The 19,708-nt window shown below is 53.3% G+C and overlaps 1 protein-coding gene across 1 annotated transcript in view; it reads right to left on the bottom strand.

Moving 5' to 3' along the window:
- Positions 1 to 14,663, bottom strand: part of ADAMTS2 (ADAM metallopeptidase with thrombospondin type 1 motif 2) — a 219,512-nt gene extending 204,849 nt beyond the window's left edge. The window contains exons 1-2 of the mRNA XM_055302102.1: positions 14,370 to 14,663; positions 12,999 to 13,405 (exon numbers count right to left, since the gene is read on the bottom strand). Coding sequence (XP_055158077.1) covers positions 12,999 to 13,405; positions 14,370 to 14,517 — 555 coding nt within the window. The 5' untranslated portion in view covers positions 14,518 to 14,663. The remainder of the gene's footprint in view (positions 1 to 12,998; positions 13,406 to 14,369) is intronic.
- Between the last annotated feature and the right edge of the window lie 5,045 nt (positions 14,664 to 19,708).

Below are 19,708 nucleotides of genomic sequence, written 5' to 3' on the forward strand. Positions count from 1 at the left end.
CCAAGTGGAGAGTCAGCTCCACACCTGGTTCTGTCCAACCTCATACCTCCTGACCTTTCTCTAGGTCAGTGGGTGCTCACTGGCTGTGCTTAAGACTCTCTTGTGTAGCTCTTGAAAAACACAGACCCCCAAGTCCTACCCACATCCAATAAATCACAATCTCTCAGGCTGGCATTGTTGGAAGCTGCCCAAATCCCATGCCCATCTGTGGGCAGACCGACAACACAATTTTATTTTATTCTCTATACAACAGGCCACAGATCTCCTCTACGGGCATGAAAGTCTTTGAGAAAACATGAGAGACTCCTAACTCTAGGAAATGAACAAAGGGTAGTGGAAGGGGAGGTGGGTGGGGGATGAGGTGACTGGGTGACAGGCACTGAGGAGGGCACTTGATGGGATAAGCACTGGGTGTTATACTATATGCTGGCAAATCAAACTTCCATAAAATTTTTTTTAATAAAAAAAAGAGAGAAAAGACCTTCTAGAAGCCTGTGGGAATAAAGGTACCAATGGCACCCAGGGGGGCAGGCAGGGGGTTGCTGTGTGGGCAGGAACCAACCACTGAGCGAGGGGGTAAAGTCTTCTGTAAGACTCAGGAGGTTTGCCTCAGAAAAACTGAAGGCTGGGAGAGACACCACTGAGAGGAGAACCTAGCGTGTCAAGGTGGCAATTCCCCCACATATGGGCTTTCTAAGAACTGGGTCCCACTCTCCTGGAAGCCACCTGCATGGCTGGGCAGTACTGCCTCCTCCACCCTCCTCAGCAGCACTCCACAAACGCCTGCTGTGAGGGGGACCTGAGAGCTGTATACAGGGTTGGCCTGCATGTGAGGGCCAGAAAGCAGGCAACTCACAGGGGACTGGCCAGCAGCCCTGGGTCCCAGGTCCTCAGGAAACACAGACCCTGGGAGTCACATAACACTTCTGGCTTTGGGGGGCAGTGGAGGTGGGGGTGGCAGTGTGTGAGGTGTAGACACAGTTTATCTAGATTTCAGCTCCTCCGCTGATAAAAGTAGGACCTTAGAAAACTAGAATTCAGAGGATATTGCCTTCACACAAAATCCATCTTAGTCCACAAGCAAGTATTATATTTTATTAAGCAGAGAAATGCCAGGGGCGTTCCCATCAGAGCCAGGCGCAGACGTGGATGCACAAAGCCACTGCTGTTACTTAACATTACTCTGAAGGTTCTAGATGATGCAGATTGGAAATGAGGCTCCGAAATTATCGTTTCCAGACAGTACAACTGTATACCTAGAAAACCCAGGGGAATCTGCAAAGATATATTAAAATTAATGAGTTCAATCAAGCAGCTTGATAAAAGACAATTATGTAAAAATCAACAGCTTTCCTGTACACCAACAATAGATGGAAATGATTCAATAAACAATAGCAAAAGGGAAAAAAAATCCCTGAAATGACACTGACTTAAATCCACGGGTGACCCGTATAAAAAAACGTGTAATACTTTACTGGGCAACATCAAAGCAGAATTAAATCAATTGAAAGATACACCATGTTCTGGTAAATACTGTAAATTATGTCAATTCCTCTTTTAATTGGTTTTGAGGTTTAATTTAATGTCAATCAAATTCGCAAGGATTGTTTTTAACCTGACAAAACAATTCTAAAATTCAATTGAAAGAATAAACAGATGTGACCAGCCAAGAAAATTTTGCAAAAGAATAACAGCGAAACGGGAAGTATCCAGCCAGATGTCTCAAAGCAGCACTGTCCAACAGAAATGTAATGAGAACTTCACATGGAGCCACATTGAAAAAGAAAAAAAAAAGCAAGTGAAATTAATTTCAGCAATATATCTTACTTTATCCAGTATATCCAAAATATTATCATTTCAATCTATAATAGATATTTTTAGATTACCAATGAGATATTTTATATTCTTTTTTTTGTACAAAGTCTTTGAATATTGAGTATTTTACACTCAGGCACCTCTCACTTCAGACCAGCCACATTTCAAGTGGCCAATAGCCTCATCTGGCTCACAGCTACCATAGTGGACAGTGTAGCTGTAAAGTAGCTAATTCTCTAGATATCACTGCTTTAAGGCTCTAATGATAAACCATTTAGTTCTGGTAGAACAGAATGACAGAAAAATAGAATTTATCTATGGTATTGGTTAATCCAACATTTCATCTGCAACTGATGAGAGATGATGGTAAAATGGCATAATCCATTAAAAACCTACATATATTCATATTCACAGCTCTTGAGCCACTTTTTATCATACCTTCAGAAGCTCTGTCCCAATCAGATTGGCTGCCTAAACAAAGCTTGCATGAAACAAATACACCTTATTTGCCAGGTGGTCCCAATCCCTGCTTTCAAGGGAGAAATACCAGGTTTAGAGGCGAATCCTTAATATTCTGCTCACAGAGCTAACAAGCGCTAGGCCTTCCGGTGTGAACAGCCCTGTCTCTGTTGCAGCTCTACTTCTCAGCCTGAGAACTGCATGCCAGCTCTCAGGGCCTTGAAATCACTTGTAACAGAGTAATAATAACAACAACAATAAAAACTGCATGTCCAGGACTCTAGACACACATTTTTCACATTTACCATCTCTGAACTCTGGGATGAAATCACTGAGTCTTATCACCAGCTGCAGCAGGCAGCAACCATGTGGTGGCTGGCACTGCCTGGCACGCACCAACCTGACCATGACATTTCACTTATATGCCATCACTTCACTTGAATTGCATGTAGGGTCAGCACGTTTTGTGTTGAGATTCTTGCCACCCAAAATGTCTTCAAAAAATCACGCCATAATGGCAAAAAAATTATGGTGTGTGCGCAAAGGCACAGAGACAACAGAGTATGCAGCTTTTGCGTCAATGACGAATGTCCCTGGAGGAATGACTGTAACTCCGCACTTTACCAAAGAGAGGAAGACACCCAGAAGTGAAGGAGACAGTCACATGCTAAGTAAGCCAAGCAAGTGAGAAGGGAGGAATGGCCCACTGTTTGGAGCAACCAGGGGCAGGGTGGCTGGTGTCTACACCTATTAAGACTGTAGTTAAGGTGCCATGGCGCGGTTTAATTGGGAATGTCCAGTGTGCCCTGTAATTGATGGCACCTTAGAACTGATGAAATGCACAAATGGCCAACATTTCCCAAACCCTCGACTTGGGCTAAGTGCCTATTGTCCACTCATCCTTCCAATGTCCAGCAAGGAGGGTGTAGATAGCATTCCCCCCTTTGCAAGCCAAAGGAAAGAGGTTTCGTGGCATTTCAGCTCATGTCCAGGCTGCCCAGCTCTGCAGGGTACAGATGACCACGTGACACAGCAGCCTCCAGTCCACACCATGTCCACACCACGTCCATGCTCACTCGAAACCTGCAAGGCAACGTGGGGCAGTTCAGGGCCCACCTAGCCCCTCCGCGCTGCCTAGGCTTGGGTTCTGGATGCCAGAGTTTCCTCTGCCTTCAAGCAAAAGCTGTGTGCCCCACTCCACAGGCCTAGAGTAGATGTGCACTGTAATTGAAATTCATGGATGAGCCCGAGGAGCCAGCTCCAGGCTCTGTAATAACTTCTCCATATTAATGGCAGCACCGCAGACCCGGTGGACAGTTGACATTTAGTATGAAACATAAGCAGCAGAACAAGAGGCTCCTACCTGGGCCCTCCCATTCCAAAGCGCCTGCCAGTTGGGGGAAGTGGGGGCCCACGGTGGTGCCAAGATTCAGAGGGCTAGGGTCTTCCTCTCCCCTCAGGACCTCTACCCCTTCTCAGTCCCCTCCCTTGCTGGAAACCCCTGCCAAGAACACACATGAACATACATACACACTTACATTCGAATGTACATGCTCACTCAGGTGGACATACATGTACACCGACAGACACACATGCACACTCACACCTATGCACACACTCACATGTTCATTCCAATGCACAGAATCACATGCATAAGCACACGTTCACATGCAGATACATATCACATCACACTCATACAGATATGCATGCACATGCACCCACATCCCCACCATAGGCACACAAACATGCACATAGGTTCCCCAGGCTGCCCAAGCAGGGGAGGGCAGTGAGGGTAATGAAGGATTGCTAGTACAGACCCAGGGTCCCAGAAAGGGACCCACATGCACTGTCCCTATGGATTTCCACAACCAGAGTGGGGAGGCCCAGGTCACAGCTCAGGCCAGCACACAGCAAAGCCAGCCTGGATGCTAAGTGGGCACACCAGGCCACGGGGCGTGTTCCTGTGGCTCAGGGCAGATGAGCTCTTCAAGGACTGCTCACGCTGGCTTCCGCACTCATGGTCCTCAGTGGCCTAGGTGATGATCTGGCCTTTCCCACCTCTGGGCTGACCCCTGGCATCACTCCATACTCACCAAGTGCTGAGGGCACAAGGGGACAGGTAGCCAGGGCTGGCCATGGGGCAGAAAGAGCCTGAAGTTGGTCAACACGTGAACGGGAGGCACCATTACATCCACAACCAGTGCCAGAAACACACGGGACCACGCAGTGGAGTCAGGGTAGGGGAAGGCAAGGTGATGGGGAGAACTCGGGAAGAGCTGGCCTCCCTGGGCTCAGGCTCAGGGATCAGACACCGACTCTGCTGGCCCTTCGTGAGGGGCCGAGCTGGGCTCCACTCTGCCCTTCCCTAGAGGATTCCACGGAGAGAGGCAACCCCACACCGCGACAGCCCACAGGTCCCAGTAACACACGGAGCGTGGCTTTCCTCATCTGTAAAAGGGCCATAACAAGGACGACTGCAGGGACTGGGACACGCGGCAGCAGAGGTTGCGGGTGTAGACAATGATCCTCTGACCGCCGTTCCTTGAGGGCAGCGTGGGCAGCACGGCCCTCAGCCGGCAGAGGCGTGAAGCAGGGGACGAGCGTGAGGGCCATCCGGGGTGGTCCGGGCTCTCCCGCGCCCCACCGGGGGGCCACAGCTGTAGCAAGGGACCAGATCAGAGCCAGTCAGCGCCTGGCATTCCTGGGCCACAGTAATTGGTTACGGAAAAGTCCCGTGCCTAATCCCGACCAATCAGAGTGAAGCTCAAGACTGGCGGGAACCTCCAAAAAATAGCTTCCCTTTCCTACCAGGCTAGCTCTGGGAGTGTGAGGGTGTGGGGACGGCCGCAGCCACTGGTCCCCCAAGGAACAGAGTCACACAGGGGAGGAAAATAGGACGATGGCGCCCAAGGGCATCACTCCATCCCCGAACTGCCTACCGAATCCCATGACTTCTCAGACGTCCTTTTCTCTGTGGTTAAATACACATAATGTAAAACTTACCATCTTAACCATTTTTAGTGTAGTTCAATGCTATTAAATGCATTCAAAATGTTGCACATCTGTCACCAGACCTCTTTTTCTCTTGTAAAGCTGAAACTCTGTAACCATTCACAATAGCCCCCATTCCCCTCTTCCCCATAGCCCCTGGCAACCATCGACTGGCTGTCTATGATTTTAAGGACTCTAGGTGCCTCAGATGGGTCTGGGTTTCGGACCACTGATGCACCTACGCATCAGTGCATAGGCCTGGGGGCCACCACAAGGCAAATGGGTCACAGACTGCTACTCTGCGACCTGGAGCTCAAACCCCTGACAAGTCAGCCTCCATCAGGGCAGCCACAGGTCCATGCATGTCCCTAACCCGCCCAGGCAAGGAAGAACACCTAGGAAGCTCCATCTTTTCCACTGGATCACTCCCAGTCCCAAAAGGTTGTGGACACCTGGAAGGGGGCCTGGGATGGTTGTGATGAAGACAGGCTGGGTTCTCAGCAAGTTCCCCAGCCACTGCCGGCAAGGAGTCCTGGCCCCTCTAATGATCCTGCTGCCAGTACACCTCCCAACACTTACTTCCACACCTGCCTCTGGAGGCTCTTGTCAGGGGACCTCAGGGCCCAAACGGGGGTCTTCACCTGGACTTGTTTGCCCAAACCATATCAACAGACTCAGAAACACAGTTTCTCTGAAGGAGAAATGGGAGACTCAGCAGCAAGGAGCCCACACTCCCAGGAGGCAACAATCTCTCAAGGGATGTAGGGCTTGGACTTGCCGGGGTCCCCACCTCTCCCTTCTCCAGCCCTGTCCCCTCACTTGTGTCTGCTTCCCGTCTGGCCCCTAAGACACGTGGAGTTGCCCTGGAAGGGTCCCCAAAACAGTTAACTTCAGCCCCCAGTTCCCACATGGACAAACTGAGGCCAATGACGGGAGGATTTGCCAGAGTCACAAGATGACTTGCCAGAGCCCAGACCAACATCTCCTCCCTCCACCCAAATCTTCCCCATATAGGACTAGGAAGTGGGGTGGTCTTCCTTACCCTACTTAGCTTGATTTAGACCAAGGGTTTTGAACTCAGGTTTCATAAACCCCAAAGCAGGGGCAGGAAAACTATAAAACCACATGCTGTGCACAAGAGCTTTCCTATGGGAAAGGAGGCACAGCTTTCAGCGATTGTCCAAGGGGGCTGTCCCCAGTGAGTGTGGGCATTCTGGGATTGGCAAGAGAGCAGATGAGGCAAGACAGGCCAGGATGAGCACTGGCAGGTGCGGGGCCTCAGGGATAAGCCTACATAGGCTTCCAGTCCCCGCTTCCCGGGAACTCTCATTTCACAGCTCCCAACTGAGCTCTGCCCAGCCAGAGCTGGGCCCTGCAGACATAGCTGGGTACATGTTATCCATGGCACGTTACCAAGAAGCAGAGGGTGCAGCATGGCATGTGAATGTCTAGTATGGCTTCCTGGATGAAATGCCATTTAGCTGAGACCTAGAGAGTGACCTAAAGATGAAGGGATAAGAGTGGTCCAGGTAAGGGCACAGCATATTCAAAGGCCGTAAGCTGGGGGCATCCTGTGTTGGAGGAACTAAAAGATAGTGTGATGAGGCACAGGCATGACGGGGACACAGTGACAGACAAAACTAGAGGCCACTGGGCCAGGTCATAGGTGGCCTTGAATGCCAGGCCAGTGGGTTTGGATGTTTGTCCAGGTTTGGATTTTTTTAAGATTTTATTGATTGATTCATGAGAGACACAGAGAGAGAGAGGCAGAGACACAGGCAAAGGGAGAAGCAGGCTGCCTGTGGGGAGCCCAGTGTGGGACTTGATCCCAGGACCCCGGGATCTTGCCCTGAGCCAAAGGCAGATGCTCATCCACTGAGACACCCAGGTGCCCCAATGTTTGGATTTTTTTTAAGGGCACTTAGAATCATTGAAAGATCTTATTAAGCAAAAGAGTGCCGTGATTTAATATATGGCTTATAAAAATCAGCATGGCTGCTGTGTGAAGAAATAGTTGCTGGGGAGACACCAATGAGCAGCAGCAGAGGAACATAGGCTCAAGAGACAGGGCTTGGGGTCAGGGTGGTGGAGAGATGGAAACTGGGATAAAGTCTAGAGATGTCTAGGATGGTGGTCTACTGGATGTGGGGGTCATGGACAGGGATCAAAGGGGTGATCCTGGAAATCAAACCCCGAGTCAGCTCTGCACTCAGTGCATTCAGTGCAGAGTTTGCTTAAGATTCTCTCTCTTGAGCTCTCGAGCTCTCTATCTCTCTCTAAAATAAACAAATAAAATCTTAAAAAAAAAAAAAAAAAGGCTGGACAGAGTAGGGGCCTGGCCAGGAGGGCAGCCTAGCAGGGGAGCCTCAGTCTTGGGGCCCTCTGAACCTCTGACATACAATGAGGATCAAGCCCCCAGGGAAGTGTGTACACTGGCCCCCCTCAGATCTCAGGATGGGACCAGACCTTAGAAGTCAGACCCTTCCTACTGCCCAGCCCATGAAGACTTCTACCCACTGGCTCTGTCAGGCTCTATCAGGCCAGAGAGGTCTCCAGAGCTGCACTGAGGTAGGAGGCAGAGGTGGGGTAGGGTGCTTCGGTCCCACTGGAGTCCCTGCTGCCATCACCCAACTGTGAGGACTTGGGCAACCTGCCAGGAACTTCAGGCTGGAGCAGGTCAGCCATGTGTCAGCAAGCACTCAGCCACCAGGCCTGCTCCCAGCTCCCACAAAGAGACAACATCCCGACTGAGAAGGTCTCTGGGAGTCAAAACAGGAAAGTTAAGAAATGTTTTAAATAAATGCATTTCTTCATTTTGAGTCTTTTTGTTGGCATGCAAAAAAAAAGACAATAAATGTAGTGAGCGTGATCTTGGAATCAGGCAGACATGCATTTAAATACTGGCTGCAAAGTTTGAAGCAAGCTCTCATCATTTGGAGCCTCAGTTCTTTCACCCATAGACTGGGGATAATATCAGGCATAGGCCATAGGATGTTGTAAGGACTGAACAAGGTGAAGTAGGCATAAGGCACTCAGCAGGGAGTCTGGCACATAGCACAGAGTAGAGGTAAGCAAACTATGACTTACTATTATTACCTTTATGCCAATAGGCTTCTCATTGGATTTTTTAAAGATTTTATTTATTTATTAGAGAGAGAGAGTGTGTGTGTGCATGAGTGGGAGGGAAAGGCAGAGGGAAAGAGAGATGCAAACTACCCACTGAGCAGGGAGCCAGATGCCAGGCTTGATCCCAGGACCCTAGGATCCTGACCTGAGCGGAAGGCAGATGCTTAACTGAATGAGCCACCCAGGCATCTCCTAATTGGTTTTTTAATGAGCACATATGAATAATATGAAATTATGGGGCCTGAAAGGTACTAGAAGACTATAGCAATGTGACATATAAGAATCCTTTGTTAAGCATAATTTTCTAATGCATCATGAAAAGACAAACCTTAACCTTTCCCTGTGAATATTATGAACAACTTCTGTCTAGTGGCTGTAGAAAAAAAAAAACTGGAAGCTATACATTTACCAGCCTCTCTAGGAATAAAGTGCACAGTATGCCTTATGAAGCATGTCTTCACGTGGCATTTCTTGAGTGTGTATCTCTACCTGATTCCAGAAGAATCTACATCTTGGCAGGCTCAGAATCCCAATCTCATACCAACTGAAGGAACAGTACTCTTCTGCTCTCTGTTTCTGGGTCTCTGCAACCCATGTCCTACCTGATTCTCACACAGGAGCACCAAACCTCAGGCTGGCCAGAGTGAGACCCAGGACTCAGCTGGAATTAATCAGGAAAAGATGTCAGCCAGACACTGCTGTGGCCTCTGGACTCACTGCAGAACAAAGCCAACACATAGGAAGAAAGAGGCAAGTGTCCTCATGACCGAGCGGGGGCACCTGGATTCAGCCGTGCCTGAAGACTTATCATTATGTGAACTAATCACTTCTCGTTTTTTGTTTAAACTAATTTAAGCTGCCTGTCACTTGTAGCTGAAAGGATCCTGGCAGAGTGAAATGAGAATCCCCTCAATTAGGACACTGCTGTCCACAGAAAACAAAGCTACCATTGCCTTCCTTTATTTTTAAGATTTTACTTATTTATTTTTAGAGAACACACACAAGCAAACAGAGGGGCAGAGGGAGAGAGAGAACCCCATGCAGACACCACACTGAGCATGGAGCCCAATGTGGAGCTCAATCCCATGACTCGAGATAATGATCTGAGCTGAAACCAAGAGTGGGACACCTACTGAGCCACCCAGGTGCCCCTACTGCTGCCTTCCATTAAAGTAGAGAAACAAACTCAGGGCCAGCCGAGTAGAAAGTAAAGGAGCTGAAGAGGCCAGGAGCAGGACATTAGGCCTGAAAGGCCTGCAGCTCTCAGGAGAGGCATGTCCCACCCTAAGCCTCTAAATGTAAGCTATAGGATCCCAACTGCCTGCCGGGACCCTGCTCTAGGGTTTTTCGTCAGGAAGGCATGTTCTGCAAAGAACGGGTTCCATGGTCCCATCTATGTGGGAAATGATGGAGGACTTAGAGTATGAGACTTTTATTTATTACAGAACTTCTCAAAGATCCCAGTGGGCCCCCCAAATCTCCCAAGCTGAAGGCAAGCGGCAGCCTTTCCCACATCAGTTGTCTGATGAAACCCATTTGCTACAAGCAACCTGTGCTGGAATCTGTAGAACTCTCTCTCACAGAAATGAGGCTGTTGAGCCTTGCTTGTCAAAGGGTGGCCTGTGGCCCAGCAGCATTAACCTGGGAGCTTATAAGAAATGCAGAACTTGGGGTGCCTGGGTGACTCAGTCAGTTAAGCATCCAATTCTTCATTTTGACTCAGGTCATGATCCCGGCATTGTGAGATCAAGCCCTGCTCTTGGCTCCACACTGTGTGTGGAGCCTACTTAAGATTCTCTCTCTCCCTCTCCCCTCTGCCATTTTCTTCCCACTCATGCTCTCTCTCTCTAAGAGTGGTGACCAGGTAACTCAATCAGTTAAACATCTGCCTTCGGCTCAGGTCGTAACCCCAGGATCCTGGGATTGAGCTTGCATCAGGCTCCCTGCTCAATGGGAAGTCTGCCTCTCTCTCTCCACCTGCCTCTCCCCCAGCTCATGCTCCCACTCTCTCTGTCTCCCTCCCTCTCTCTCTTTCAAATAAAGAAATAAAATCTTGCAAAGAAAAAAAAAAGAAAGAAAGAAATGCAGCACTTTAGCCCACCCACACCCCCCTCCCATGTGTAGAACAAGGACCGGCATTTTAACACGATCCCCAGGGATTTGCATGGACACCACAGACTGACACACCTGTTTCAGTGTGTTTTTCTGTCGATGAAGGAAGAGCAGAAGCTTCAGAGGTGAGGCCTGTGCGGCATGGTAGTTAAGGGCCTGGGTAGCTGGGACAGTGAGATGCATTTCTCCATATAAGGCCTATTGAAAGGGTAGCCCATTTCAGTGTCTTCACCCCCCAGACTTGGGAGCAGTTCTCTCCAAGGGGCTGGAGAGAACCAGGCCAGATTCCTGCCATTATGGGCTAGGTGGTCTTGGGCAAGTCACTCAACCTCCTAGAGCCTCATCTCCCCATCTGCAAACCAGGGAGGAGGATCTCTCCCCTGCAGGATAGCTGTGGGAACCGAGACTGCACCATGTACAAAGCCCCAGGCCTATTGGTGATGCACAGAGAGGCCCAAAAGGTTAAGGAATTAATTGGTATAAAACGAGAAGAGACACACACATCAACATGAAAGAAAGGAAGGAAAGAAGGAAGAAAAAGGGAAGGGAAGGGAAGAGGAGTAAGAGTAAAGAACTAATATTAATGCCCCATTGTCTCTGGGCCCTATTTCGTTGACAGAATTCAAGGCCCCTCAGACAAGCCCCAGCCCTTCTTCCAATTCCAGTCTGCTTTCCAGCTGTCTTGCAGTTGCACAGGTGTGTGTCCATACTTGAGACATCTCACCATGCCTGTCCTGACCAGGCCAATGAATACCTGGTACCTCTGCACAGGTTCTTCTTCCCTCTGCTAAGATTGCCAACCTGCACCTTTGCCTACTGCCAACTCATTCTTCAAATAGCCCCCAGGAGCATGGCATCAGAGCCTTGGACAGAGTGCCCCTCAGCCCATCAGTGGCCTGGAGCCCCAGGTGGGCACAGGGCCAGCTGTACCTCCAACCAGGACAGCAGACAAATGGCATTAGGGACCTTGTGGCTAAACAAATAACTCACCAAAGGACAGATGAAGGGATGATGCAGTGACAAAGCCTCCCTGAAATGCTCTCCATCAGGAATTTCTTAGTACACAGGAGCTGGCCCACCTACAGACTGCATCTGTGTCAACTCCCCCAACCCCTGGAGTCCCCAGCACCAACTGGCTTTTACTTCGGAAATTCACCTGCAGCATATAATGAGACACACCTGTGAGGCCCAGCATGGCCTCAGAGACAATGGACATAAAAAGGGCTTCCCAAGGATAACCCAACTCCTCCAAGGACATTTATAGTTGTTTGCAGCATGCCTGGGTTCTAACTAAATCCAGCCAAAGGCAGTGATTTTCCGAAGCAACAAGTGACATTTCCTGTGTCTCCATAAAAAGAACACCAGCGGTTGTGGGGCTCTGGTGTAATTGCTGGCTCTGCAGGCAGCAGGACGAGCCTAAGGACAGGGGGCTCAGGGGTCAGCAAGGCTGGGACAGCGGCCACTTGCACGGAACAGGAGTGCCCTGAGCGGCAATTAGAGCAGAACCCATGGTGGGAGGCTTCAGATGTCTGGGCAGCACTGCCAGCCTGACCACCGCACCCCCAATCCAAAATAGAAAACTGCAGTGGTTTCTGCCGCGTGCCAGGCCCTGGGGCGGCTGGACAGAGCACCACCAATGTCAGCCTCCTCCCTGAGCATCAAATCCAGGCTTCCTCTGAGGCCCACTCAGGCCAAGCCACGGTTCCTCTGGGCCCCTGGAAACAGGAAAATGTTCCAGGGATCCAGTCACACCGGGTGGCCCATGCAGTCCCAGTGGAGGACCCAGCCTCTCTCCTGTCCTTCAGAGGCTGCCCATGGACATCAGAGCCTGCATTTCCAAATGCTCCCCTTGGCTCAAAATAGAGAAAACCGACTTTTCAAATTACCAGCTGGAGTTCAACAGGAAACCACAGCATAAAAATCAGTGGCTCCAGGTCAGCCAGGGGGCAGAGGGATAACTGGGCATTTCAGCACCACTGCCTGCTCGCTGGGCTGACACCCCCTGCACACACACATCACACATGCTACAATGCCCATGGACATACACTCCGCAGATACTCTGACACCCAAAGGAGCAGAAACCTACAGATGCACACATGCACAGTACACATATTAGCAAAGGTGCACAAGTACCCGGATCGGAGTACACACCCACATTCCAAGATGTGTGTCCACGTGCAGACACACACACTGGCAGAGATGTTCACACACCTGGTTATAACAGGAAGACCTGTGTCTGGCAGGTATAAGGGAGACCACCCTCTTGCCATTTGAGCAGAGCTTTGGAGACCCTGACCCACTGCATAATCACTCCTCTCGGACCAACCGAAATAACTTGCCTTCTTGCCAACCCCTCGGTTCAGTGCCTGGTGGTCCCTACAACACAGGGGTGCAAAGGTCATCCTCAGTGCAGGACCTGGAGTCACAGGTCACCAGCTTCCAAGTCCCGGGGCAAGAGCAGTGGGCAGAAAGGAGCCAACGAAGTGAGTACTCACCAGTCCGTCGCAGTTGCTGAGCGCCACGGAGGAGGCTTCAGCCAGGCCCGCCACGTCTCCGACGTAGAGGCACGTCCCAAGCAGGGGCTCCACGCGGGTGGCGCCTGACTCGCTTTGCCACTCCACGGTGGCGCCAGGCGCCACGAGGCGGGCGTTGGGCCGCAGCCGCAGGTGCAGGTCTCGGCCGAAGACCGTGACATTGTAGAAGAGGCGGCCGCCGGGGTCCTCCTCGTGGTCTCCAGGTAAGCCCAAGCCCGGGGTCTGGACTGGGGCCGCCCTGCGGGCGCGGGCGCGTACTCCCGCCTGGGCCGACGCCGCCGACACCACGTGGGACACCAAGCGGCCCTGGGCGTCAGTGCGCACCGGCACCGCCAGGATGCGCTCCGCTCCGCGCCCCAGGGGCCGGCCTGCAACGGGAAGGGGCGTTAGACCCGCCGGGACCTCGGCGCCCAGGGGCCCAGCCGCCAAGCCCCGCATCCCCCCGCACCCCGCTCCCCGGCCCATCACCGCCGCTGCGAAGGGGAGGGCTCTCTGCCAGGCAACCCCTAGAAACTAGCCTGCACCTCCCGGCCTTCTTCCAACTGGGAAGGGGCCTGCCCCCCCGGGCGGTCCCCCTCTGGGACCCTGCCAGCCAAGCGTTCTGCCCGCTGCCCCGCCCGGGGCTGGGGCTCCCCTGGGGACGGCCCCGTCAGAGCGCCCCCGCCCCTTGAACCCACGGTCCTCGGCCGCACGCGGGCTGCTCCGAGACCAGGGCGGGTCGGCCCCTCCCCCGTGCGCCGAGGCTCTACCCCTCCGCGGCCCGCCGCCCGGGCGCCCTCGGCGCTCGCCTCCGGAGCGGCGGGGACTCGGCTCCCCCGGGCACGCGCGGCCCGCCCTGCGTGTCCAGCTCTCGGTGGGACCAAGGCTGGGCCCCCTCCCCGCGCGGCCGCAGGCAGGGAAGGGTGGAGCAGGGTCCCTCGGGGCCTCGGGGATTCCCTCCGGGGCGCCGCACAGTCCCCGAGGGCCCGAGGCGGCGCGCTCAGCACCCGGCTCCCCCCGAGCGTCCCCGGACGCGGACGCGAGCCCCGGCGCCGCCTCGCCCCGGCGCCCCAGGACCCGAGGGGCCGGCGCTGCGCTCGCTGCCGCGGGGCTTCCCCGGCCCTCCACCTCCTCGCTCCGCGTCCCGGAGCCGCGGACACGCCGAGGTTGCCCCCGGCCGGAGGCGCCCCCTGCGCGACCAACCCGGCCCCGAAGTTGGCCAACTTGGCCCCGGGCGGGGCGCGCGGAGTTTGCCCAAGTCGGGCTAGACGCCACCTGGGGAGGGGGCGGCGGGGCACGCGGGGCGGGGCCCGGCGGCGGGGGTCGGCGGCGTGGGGGCCCGGCCGCACCTACCCGGGGGGGCGGCGGCGGCGGCGAGCCGGGCGTCCGCGGGCGGCGGCGGCAGCAGGAGCGGCGGCGGCGGCGGCGGCAGCAGCAGCAGCAGCAGCAGCAGCAGCGCGGGGCAGAGCAGGCGGCGAGCGGCTCCCGCCGGCGGATCCATGGCAGCCGGACCGCAGCCGGGGCCCCGCACTCGCTGCCGGCGCGAAAGTTCCCCGCGCGCCGCCCAGCCCACATCTGGGGGCAGCTGGAGCCGCCCGCAGCTGCAGCACCGCAGGGCGCGGGGCGGAGGAGGCGAGGCGCGGAGGGGAGGGGAGGGGAGGGGAGGGGAGGGGAGGGGAGGGCCGGGGCGCGGAGGGGAGGCGGGGAGAGGGAAGGAGCGAGCGAGCGAGGGAGGCAGGAGGGAGGAGAAGGCGAGCGCGGGGAGGGCGGGGACGGCGGGCGCCTCAGCCTGCGGTGACCCGGCGCTTGTTGGCGCGGCCGCCGCCGCCGCCGCCGCCGCCGCCCCCGCCCGCCCCCCTCCTCGCGCTGCCGCCGCCGCCGCGGCGAGGCAGAGACACCCCGAGGCGGAGGCAGAGCAGCCCCGCCGGCCGGGCGCGGGGAGCCCTGCCTCCGGCCCCGATCGGGCGTGCCCCGCGCCCTGGCGGCGCACAACCTCGGAGGCAAGGCGCCTGCCGGAGCATCCCCACCCGGAGAGTCCTTGGGGCGCCCGGGTCGCACCCGTCCGCCGCGGGGCGCGGAGAGCTGCCTCACCCTCTCCGGGCGCCCTCGGGCAGGACAGGGCGCAGGGACGGGACCGGGTTGGGGAGGCCTGAGATGGAAACTCCAGAGGCTGGAAGACGCTTTTATAGGAGCGAGCGTGCACTGCAGGGAATATCCCAAATATCAACTTTTACCCTTACAGAGACATAGACGCAAGATTCCGTCCTCTCCAGGAAGTTCCTGTCCCCTCCAGCTGTCTCCCCATCCCTCTGTGGCAGCCTCTGAATACAGCCCCCTCCACCTAGAAGAGGGCCCCCTCCCTCCAGAGCTCAGTCAGGCTGCTGCCCTCACCTGCCCAGCATCCCGGAGCCTCCTGGCCTTTGCACTCCCAGGCCTGCCTCAAATAGCCCCTCTGCACTCCACCCACCTTTTCCAACTCAGCATCCAAGGCATCCCTCTACATCCTGGAGCAAGTTGGCTGTCAAAGCCCATCCCCAGATGGAATCCTTCCTCTCCAGCACAGCCTTCCCGCTGCTGCAGCCTGGATTCACTCTCCTACCTCCTGTCCCCCAGCACAGTGACTCTCCTTCCCCAGGTCCCACCCAGAAAACCCTGGTAGACGTGTGTCTGTAGGAATATCTGTGCTCTGTGTTCCCAGACCACTGCCTCATTTGCTTGGATGGTGGATACCTGTCCTTTTGGATTTTCTCAGTTGCCCTGCCTCGGACCTGTGTGGGCAGGGCTTTAGGGTCAGCCTTGGTCAAGCAGGGTCTGGTGACTCGGGCCCCTCCCTGCTGGCCAGGAAGGCCCAGTCTTATGGGGAAACACGTGACTTGCACAACTTGCTCTAGCTGTGATTTTGCATCCCTGGTTCTGTCATCTTCAGACACATGTCTATCAGACACATGTCATCTTCAGGACCTGGGTGTGAGAGCTTTGCAGCTTGAAGGCCATCTTCACCTGGAATCTTCCCTCTGTGTCACCTGAGGGTGCCCAAGACAGGATCCAGCCCCTAGGCTGGAACATTTGTTGTCAACGCTAAAAATAGTGAAATTTCACATAAGAATTTAATTTCATATTTTCCTTGAGAAATTGGAAAATGTGGCCACACTGGGACTGCATTTCTGCTTATCCACCATGAAATGGGGCATGTGCCCTTCAGGACTCTAATAGGTCTTCTTTCCCCTATTCCCAGCAGGCATCCAATTTTGTGACCTCTGATGACATATCTGGTTCCAAAGAAAGTGGATGGTGATCAGCATATGGGAAAAGAAACGACTCCAGGGCCAGGCATCCAGGAGGACTTCCTGTAAGAAGTGGCATGGGTTGAATCCTGAAGGGTACGCAAGCTAGGTACCCCAGAGTTGGGTATACCTAATTGCTGTCTTGAAACCCATGACACTCTGCCACTCATTCCTCCTGTGGTCGTCCATGTTTTCATCCTCCTCAAAAGATGAATAAGACCCAACCAACCGCCTCACCTACATCAAGGGCCATGTTCTACTATCTCACTTGCTTCTCTGCTGGGTTTATGATCATTTCCATAATGCTCCTCCTACCACCACCGTTCTTTGTACGATACTTAAGTCTTTAAAGGTTACTTTAAATCACCACCATAAATGGAAAGGCCAACATCTTACCATAATTCAAAGATAACTGCCAAAAATAAATAAGATGAAAACAAAAAAATGTTGTCAAATTCTAGATACTACTGCCTGCAAAAGGCGCTGAGGCTGTGTTGGGAAAGTGTGAGGCAGATTAACAGAAGCGGAGACATTCCCTTTGATGCAAGCAGAAAGAGAAGAGCAGAATTGGGAAGGGATGGCTCTCTTCCTTTGCAAATCGGTATTTTCCAGACAGGGACACATCCCACAAAATTATCGTGCATACTCTGATATACCAGCTCTAGGATACTTCTTGGAAAGATGGTTTGTCTCTCTGACACTCCTGAATAAGCCTTGGCAGCCTTTCCTTTCCATATCACCCCTGGCCTCCTGGGGCTTCCCTCAGCCGTGAGTGGGAGGCAAATCACTGCCCTTGACCAGCTCGTCCTTGGATCCCCACCGTGAGATCCCACAAGGCTGAGTGGAAGAATCAGGCACACATGCATTGTAATGTACTGTCAAGTCCTTCATGTAAGGGACTCATTGACTTATCCCACTTCCCTGATCACCTGTCCTCAGCTCAAAAAAGAAAAATTATTATAATAATAAAGGAGGCACCTCCTATATCCTCAAATGTTCATGCTTTCTGATCTCTCCTCTTCCTCTTCTGAAAAATGCTGCCTTAGCCCTGGTACTTGCCTCTCCCTCTGGTCCTCTCTCCATCTCCTTCAGGTGAGAAGTAAGATGCAGAAATCCCTCATGGTTCTTTGCTCAAGTATACATATTTGGTCTAGATTGCGCTCCTGAGGACAGCAGAGTCAACTCAGCCACAACCTGAGATGAGCATGCGTCACCCGTGTTTGTTTTGAATTGGGCTTGAAGTCTTTAGATCTGGTTTGTGCTCTCCTGCTTGGCACGGTCCCTGCCACTCCCACTGTCCTACACCTCCTTATGGCTCACGATTGTTACCGGCCTGGTTCCTGAAGGGAATCGTGATCTAGAACAGCCTTGAGTTGTGGGAGAGGGATGAGGACAATCCAAGGTGATGTCGGGCCCTCTGACCCCCTTAAAATCTTCCCAAGGGTGTGCGGTACAGAAATAGAGGAGGACCTTTCCTGGTCACCTCGGGTGTCACAAATCACTACAGGTGTCTCGATGCAGGAATGCTAAGAAAGGAGAATCCCTTCCTCTCTGTCTGCCCCAACTCTGGATGGGAGGGGTGCCCTGCCTTGTTCTGAAGACTTGAGGCAGGCCTCTCCGACTTACCTCTAGCTTCCAGGCCACATGTGCCAGCACAGACTTCATTAGCACTATTCCTGTCCCCCAGTGGCCACACAGAAACCAGAAGTTCTTCTGCCCTTTGACGAGGTCACCGTCCTTGGCAGGCCCTGCCCGCGCTGCAGGCAATAAGCAGATGGAAGGAATGAGGAGATGGAGGTTTCACCGTCCTTCCTCCCCATGAGCAAGCTCCTGGGGGTTAGGGGGAGGGACCTAGACTCTTCCAGTCTCCTGGGATCCCGATGCAGAACGTAACAAACCATGAGGTCTTAGTGACCTTGTCAAGGGGCCTCTGAAGGCAGTAACTCTGTCCCCTTCCACTGATGGCAAGCAGCGGGTGCTATGGCCCCGTCAGATGCACTAGCAGAGTTCTGGCCAGGAGCGGCCTGGGTAAGCAATCTGTCTGGGGAATGCTGACGGAACAGATCGTAGAGTCCGGGTGGCCTTTGGGAAGCATGGTTCTTGCTGTTTCTTGAGCACACACCACAGACACACACACACACTGACAGGGAGCCGTGTCAGGCAAAAGAGGAGACAAGGGCAGCAATTTTGTCCATTGTCACATTCCACACAGAGGTGTCCTACCACCGCTGTGATCAGTTCTGCCTGGAAGGAAAAGACAAAAGTATTTACAGTTTGAAGGCTTGGGGATCCAGGCTCAATCAACACTTCTAAATGGAAACACAGCTGGAAGCTCAGCCTCAATCCAAGGATCCAGGGAAAAATAAATGCTCAGTGCCTCCTTGTGATTGCCTACTTGCATATATGCTCGACCTTGCAAAGAGGCGACGAGGCCCAAGGATTTTCAAGGCAATGTCTGGCTGGTGCAGGTGGTGATGTCCCAGGCCTACTTTGATCAGGATCTAGACCTCTGTGTCTGGCTGTTTGGTCAAGCTGTCCGGTCTGAGAAAGGACTCTGGGTCCCTTAAGATGCCCCTAGCTCTAAGTAACAAAGCCAGCTTCAAATGTAAGGAATGCATGATCGCACGTATCAGATCTGCAGGGATAGTGGCTCCAGAGCTCAACCTGCCACCCGCATATCATCTTTGCTCCTGACCACGTAGAAGGATGGCCAAACCACAAGCTGGTGCCCTGCCCTCTCTGAGAAGGGCTAGCTTAACCCTCCTCTGGTCTGAGGGCCAAGGCTGGGTCATGTGCCTATTGCTGAACTGGCTACTGACAAGGGGCCAGGGGTGTTACTAGCACAAGCCTGAATTGACCATCTGAGGCACAATGCATGTTAGAGGTCAGCCTGATGCCCCGAGCACCTTGCTTGCCTTTATTTCCAAATGAGAGCATGGCACAGTCCCAAGCTCACCCTTGCCGGGAGAAAGAAGGCATTTCCTCATGTGACTTTATATCCCATTTCCAGACCAACCATCTGTAGAGCATTAATTTCTTTACATATAAATCCTGTATGTAACTTGTGAAGGGCACAATCCTATGGTGGGGTTTTGTGTTGCAATCTTTTGTGAGCCTAACTGGGTATTTCCTCACTTATAATCCAGGGAATGTCAACCAGTGGCCCTACCCAATGCCTTGCTGGGCCCCAGGATCCCTGGCCTCCCAGGCTCTATTATCTTTAGGTCACACTCTCTTTGTGTCCAATTTCTTCTACCCTATTTGCCCAACTCTGCACTATTCACAACATCCAGAGTGTGGGCATGCAAAAGGCCAGAGCTTTCAGCTGGGGCTGAAGTGGTGCTAACCATGGGATCCTAAGGCCAAGACTACGTGGGAGGAAATTCTGGATGTAGGGTTGAAGGCCCT

Source organism: Nyctereutes procyonoides, unplaced genomic scaffold (genome assembly GCF_905146905.1).
Source record: "Nyctereutes procyonoides isolate TBG_1078 unplaced genomic scaffold, NYPRO_anot_genome, whole genome shotgun sequence".
Lineage (NCBI taxonomy): Eukaryota > Metazoa > Chordata > Mammalia > Carnivora > Canidae > Nyctereutes > Nyctereutes procyonoides.